We start from the raw sequence: 6,448 nt of genomic DNA, 5'->3' as shown, positions 1-6,448 counted from the left end.
ATATCGCTTAAGTTCTTCGTCCTATGTCTAGCTCGTATAGTAAATCTTAAAGAACTTTAGTCGTGCTCCTTCCTTGAGCTTGATCTCGTAATCCTATAGGCCGTGTTCTGGTAATCCTTCTAGATACTTCGGTTCGAATGCTAGGTGTCCTTCGTATTCCTTCGGTACTTCCCTAGTCTTGTCTTGTCTCTCGGTTTTCTAGTAGTATACGAACTTGGTTCTATCTATGGCGATACTAGCGATTTCTCCTATCTCAACCTACTGCTCCTATTGTAGTGCTCCGTATTCGTCAACGGAGAGAATAGCTATCGGCAATTCAGCTCGTTCCTCCTGTTGTAACGTCGGTATCGTTATGCCGCTTCTTCTAGAGTCCGTAGTGGTCTGCCTGCCACTGTCTGTCTCTTGCGGTGGATCTGTAGGACATGCCTTTCTCTAAGCATCGTCTGCTCGCGATCCTTGTGTGCTCCCTATCTCGCTGGTCGAATACGACTCCGTTTAGGGTCGTAGGTGGCTACCATTCTTCTAGCTGATGTCCGGGTCGTAATCTTCATGCCATAGTAACCCCAATATCATGTCTTTGTCGTTGCCTATGTCCACGATGCTAAATATGACTACTGTAGTCTTCCCTGCCATAGTGATATCGATCGGTTTGGTCTCCCTATATACCTATTACGTCGGAAATGGCCCTTTGACTATGCCATGCTTCCGCTTCATTCTCCAGGGTATCTGTAGCTGATTTACAAGTGTCGGCGAAATCAGATTCATCTCTGCTCCACTATCTACTAGTACGAGCATTTCGTGCTGTTTCTACTATGCTGTTATCTATAGCTGCTTGTCTTGCCGCCGTCATCCAAAGATTGCGGCGATTTCCTATGTTTCTGCCGGGAGGTCTCGGTATAGTGGTCTCTTGCGCCAGTTCCTCCTGTACTACGCTACCACTTGCCGCTACGTGGGCGTTAATGGTTTCCGGGCCCCTTGAAGGGCCCTGACCTGTTTCCCAGGTCAGTGCTGACCTCTCCGGTTGTTTGGCTAATAGCAGCTTCGTCGATCGTGCTCATTTCTGTAAGCCATTAAGTGCTTGTGGCTTCCTACTATTAGGTCCGTTCCGCTTTCCATCGTATGTGCCATAGCTTCATCTGAAGCTCCCGAATTCGTAATTTCTTTTTGTCCGCATGATAGAGGCAATCGTTGCTCTAGCACGAGTCCTATATGTCTCGTCCGGTTCCGCAGTGCCTAGGCCAGGCTCGTCTTAGAACTATCGTAATGCTTCCTAGATCACAGGCTTCGATCTTCTAGAGCAATTCGGCTACTCTATTTCCTATATTATAGACCTATTCTATAGGGTACAAGCCTCTGTCCCCGTTTTCCTATTAGGTCGGCTAGTGATTGTTTTCGAATTTGTCGCGGAAGTGATATCGGCATTCGTATACTATACATTAGAACCAGGGCACTTGTACATGTGCCTCGTGTCGAGGGTATAGTTATGTAGTATCGCCTAGGAGGTATTAGAATTCTTTTCCAAATCCTTCCCACTGTACGTAGACTGTAGGTACTCTAATGCTAAGATAGAAGTGTTTCTTCTAGTAGCTTTCCCACATATGCTCGTCTTTTCCGCGGTTTGCGTATATAAACTAGTATTCTAGGTTCTATACGTCGTTACTAAGTTGCTAGTTGTCAAGATACTCAGCATAGCTATCAGGTCTATTATATATTATAGGCTGTTCTCCTTTAATAGCTTCTATAATACGTCGGAGTTCCCTTATTTCATCCTTTATCTTATCGCTCTGCTAGGCAAGTCAAGTCAAGCGTCTATCCCGTTTACATAGTTCCGTATTAAGTCGGAAAACTTCATTACGGTACCATTTGATTCGTTCCTAGAGGAATAGAATATTAGGTCCGGGTCTTTCGATTCCTTAGGTGTCGGTTGTCCACGATCTATCCTGCCTCTACGTGACTATGAAACCTCACTGCCTCAAGGTTAGGAGAATCGAAATTGGCGGCGCATACTCTCCTGCCATGTCCCATTCGGCAAGACCTGTCTCTAGGTCCATAGTGACTAGTTCGGAGTACGGTGCTTGTTCGTCTTTACCGTTGCCGTCGTGTCCGAGACTGTCCGTGTCACTGTCCTTGTCTTCGTAGCTCGTGGCTACTACTTCGGTAACGTTCTTAGTGGTTTCGTCGATGTCCGCGATTTCTTTTCCAGGGACTAGCTTCTATTCTTTCTTTGGGCTTTAGCATTCTCGCTTATAATGCCCTTTCTTTCCGCAGTTATAGTAGGTAACATTGGACTTGTCTTTGGTCGCCTTCTTCTAGTCCTGCTTCTACGCTGCGTCCATATCTATAGCTCCGGGGTGCGTCCCATACAAGGTACTAACGTACGCTCGCTTTTTCTTGTCGTTAGCCTTAACCGTGGTTCCGTTCATTCAACCTCGTTTCTACTACTCTCGTGTGTAGAGTCGATCATCGATTCTGATGGCCTGTATGATATATTTGTCTAGGGTCTTAGGCCGGTCGTACTTGTACAGCTCGTCCTTGACCTTTTCCTTTAAGCCGTTGTAGAACAGTTACATTAACGCCTCGTCATTAAGCTAAGACTTGAGCATGTCCTATCTAAACTATATAGCGTAGGAGGCTGCTGACTTGGTCTATCGAAGATTAACGAGTCTTTCTTGCGTATGAATCTTCTCGTCTTTATCGCCGAAAACCTTTCGAAGCTCTTCTTCGAAATGGTTATAAGATCGGAAGACTGCCTATGTGAACGCGTCTCGGTCGTCTTCGTCTTCCTCAGTGAGATAGTCGTTCCACGTAGGCTCGAACCATCTGAGTACCTTGCCCTCTAGTCTTATGGCTGCGTAGAGGACTTTGGCTTTGTCGTCTAGAAACTTGTCGTTATTAAGCCAGAAGTAGGATCGGAGGTTTATCAGGAATCCTACGAGATCCTCCTTGGTTCCTCCGTATTTACTAGGTGGTTCGATCTTGATGCGGCTCGCCTTGGCGGTCTCGAGCGCTTCGATTTTGGCGTAGGCCTCGTTGACCAACTTCTACGAGTACTTTTCGCGATTCTCGAGTTCCTTGATTCGAGCTTAAGCAGCCTTGTCTCTCTGGTCCAACTCCTGGATCCGCTGCTGGAGTTGACCAAGCTGAGTGAGCAGCTGTTCGGCCGTGACGTCGGTAGCCATGTCGATGTCGAGGTCGAAGTCTCCTCCGTTCTGAACCATGACAGAACAAAGGGAGTGGTAACAACGTGTAACGAACCTAACTCAGACTTCTTCTGAAAGGGTCCAGACGGAGGTAGGTGAAGCGGGACAAGCAGGCAGGTCGTCTAAGGGATTCAGTGAAGCCAAAGGGTTTATAACAACACTTAGAGTTGTCTCTTACAGTAATTAGCAATGCTTGGTATAAGTACTGTGATTGTGATTGTTACCACTGGTAAACTCCCAGAGTCCACCATAACGAGTGACTATTTACATATATATATACTCTTCCTAATCGCTTATGGCCTTCTTCGATCCTGTCTTTGGATCGCCTTTAGTAGCTAGCTATCCTCCGCTATCTTTCCCCTTTTGGCAATTGTTCGCTCGTGGTAGCCTGCGCTCCCTAGCGATCCGTGTCAGCCTCGCTTCGTGCCCTTCTTGATTGGTGGCTCATTCGGCCTGCTGCACCCCACCGGGTCGCGGTATATGGTTGGCTCGTGACATCCACGGGCTCTTTGGCAGCCGGAACTTGACCGTTTCGATCGAGTGTAGGCCTATAGCCCCCTTAAAGTCTTGTTTGCTAACCCCCTGCTCGAGGAGGAAATAGGGCTTCCCCCTCTAGTCAGAGGGTATAAACTAGATATCTAAGTGCCATTTCGTAAATAGGATTAGAGAGGGTTCTAAATGTAAATGTACCTCCTTAAATCTTTTAGTATCCTACGCCTAATACTCTAGGTAGGTACAAATCTACTTTGCTACGTTAGTATACATTCCCTTCTAATAATAGTAGTTAGTAATCCTCTAGTAAGTAGCTTCCCTACCCTTATAGCCTATCTTATGGTGGCAAGCCTAGAAAATTCGTTGCCTTTCTTCCGGGGTATCTATTATATAGCAAGGATTCTAAGTATCGTTCGCTAGTCAAAGGAACAGATAGCCCTTATCAACTAAATATTTAAGCGCTTCCTTTTTAAATAGATGTCAACACTAGTATGGCTGGATAGCCATAGGTTCCTCTAGAGTGGCCAAGTACCGTACGATAGCTCTAGAGTATTTAGAGTATCCTTCCTTAAGGTTTAGGTTTATAGGTTCGGGAAGATCGCTAATATAGTTAGTATAGATTTATACGTTAACCTAATTGTTAATATCCTCTTTATTTGCCTTCTCTATCTTGTCAGACAGACTAGGAGGCTTCTATAAAAGCCTATTAGTAATAGCGTTTTTGGAACCTAGAATGTGCTTAACCTTAAAGTCAAATAGCCGAATCTATACAATCTACTATATTATTAAGGCTCTAGGTATATTACTAGCTACGCCGTGTAACTAGTAAACTAGGACAAGAGCGTCTATCTCTATAATAAAGTAAATACTAAAGAGGTACCGTCGGAAACGTTTTAATAGGAAAAGCAGTCTATAGAGCTCCTATTTAATAAGGTTATACTATTTCCCTGCCTTAGACCATATCTTACTCTTAAACCGGCATAGGTACCTCTTCTTATTAGGGCCGACTTGTTTAATAACTCCTCCCTAACCGAAAAGACTTATATCGGTCATTAGGTATATCTAACTATACCTAGGGTCATCGAAAACAAGTAGTATAAGGACTAGGGCAGTGGTTATTTAGGTTTAGAGTTCCTTTATAGCCTGCTATTAAGTAGGGCCCTATTCCTAATAGGCATTCTTTTTCATTAGGTCGTATAATAGCCAAGTAATAGTAATAAAGTGCTCTATCTAGATCTAGTAGTAGCTAACGATTCCTAAGAAGGTACGAATATTCTTTAGATCCGAATAGGAAGTCTACTTAAGGATTTTCGTAACTTTGGCATTATTAGGTAATCGCCCTTCAGGTATATAGAGGTAGCTAAATAACACCGCTTATAAGCAGCATTACTAGGATTTCCTAGCTACAATGGTAGCTCTAGCAAGTTTAGCGTTTAGGAGAACTACATTAATATTTTAGAGGTATTTGACTATGACGAACCCAACTCAGACTTCTTCTGAAAGGGTTCAGACGAAGGTAGATTGAGCAGGACAAGCGGGCAGGTCATCTAAGGGATTCGGTAAAGCCAAAGGGTTTACAATAACACTAGAGTTATCTCTCACAGTAATTAGCAATGCTTGGTATAAGTACTATAATTGTGATTGTTACCACTGGTAAACTCCCAGAGTCCACCATAACGAGTGACTATCTACATGTATATATAATCCTAGTGATCATTCCTAATCACGGTGATCGTAAGTGATCGCATGGTGGTGATCACCCTGATCACTGGTAAGCGTAGTGATCACTATGCTTCCCATGCTGTAATTAGTCCTTTTGTTCTTTTGACTTGATTGGCCTATTTGTGCTAGTAGCTTAGGCGGCATCTATATGTATATTTCCGTGACACGATGCCCTCCCTCCGAGGCTTTCGACCCAAAAGCCCTCTTTAGGCCGTCTTAAATAGCGCTAATATCCTTTACGTTCCTTGTATGTATTTTTCTCCTTAGCCTTTTATTGCTCTTTATACTATTAGTTATACTATCTAATGCGCGTAGATCCCTAGCATCTATTTATTGTGAGCGTTTAGCTTAGTTTATTTCCGATTATAGGTTTATAGTAATGGTGTGTTCTTATTATATAGAGTATAACCAAGTATATAAGATGATTGAAAAATCTCGTCACTACAAGGCTTATATACGTTAGGGTCATGCTTATAATAGTTCTAGCGTTTTAGTTTCTTCTTATAAGTTCCTGTTTCCTTACAAGAGTATATCTCTAATTATAACGTAATAGATCGTATTATACGTAAGCAACGTCGTTTAAAGGCTAAAGAGAAAGAGGCCAAAGCCTTGCTACGAGAATATTAACGTAAAGCTTCCGAGGCGTTAGCCCGTCTGACTCGGGTCTGTGAACAACGAGAGTTCCTAGTAGAGAAGGGGGCAGACATGGTTATATAGGGTTTGTCGAATCTAGATGAATTGGAGGCGGTAGAATAGCAGGAATCGGGGGCCGTTATATAGCTTAACGGTAGCATTAACGTTGTTAACTAGGGCGCTGTTTTCGGTTCTATCCTAGATTTGCCTTTAGCCGATCCGGGTTCTGCCGATAGAACTGTTCTAGTTTCTTAGGGTAGTTTAAATTCTTAACAGGTTCTTATAAGTTGTCTTCTAGTCCGAAATCAAGCTATTTAACTAGGTACTATAGTTCCCTATTAATGATATATAAATCTAGAATTTCTTCGACGTCCTATTCTTTCTCTTTATCCTCTGCTTTA

At 43.4% G+C, this 6,448-nt stretch overlaps 1 protein-coding gene across 1 annotated transcript; it reads right to left on the bottom strand.

The window, feature by feature from the left end:
- Positions 1-2,750: 2,750 nt before the first annotated feature.
- Positions 2,751-3,218, bottom strand: MYCTH_2129970 (uncharacterized protein; the record flags this gene model as incomplete). The annotated part of the gene is made up of 2 exons (XM_003666030.1): positions 2,751-3,007; positions 3,137-3,218. 2 exons carry the CDS (start codon positions 3,216-3,218, stop codon positions 2,751-2,753), a joined length of 339 nt encoding a protein of 112 aa, XP_003666078.1.
- Positions 3,219-6,448: the final 3,230 nt, after the last annotated feature.

Source organism: Thermothelomyces thermophilus, chromosome 6 (genome assembly GCF_000226095.1).
Source record: "Thermothelomyces thermophilus ATCC 42464 chromosome 6, complete sequence".
In the NCBI taxonomy this organism is placed as follows: domain Eukaryota; kingdom Fungi; phylum Ascomycota; class Sordariomycetes; order Sordariales; family Chaetomiaceae; genus Thermothelomyces; species Thermothelomyces thermophilus.
Note: the sequence above shows the minus strand (reverse complement) of the source record. Positions and strands in the feature narration are given on the sequence as shown.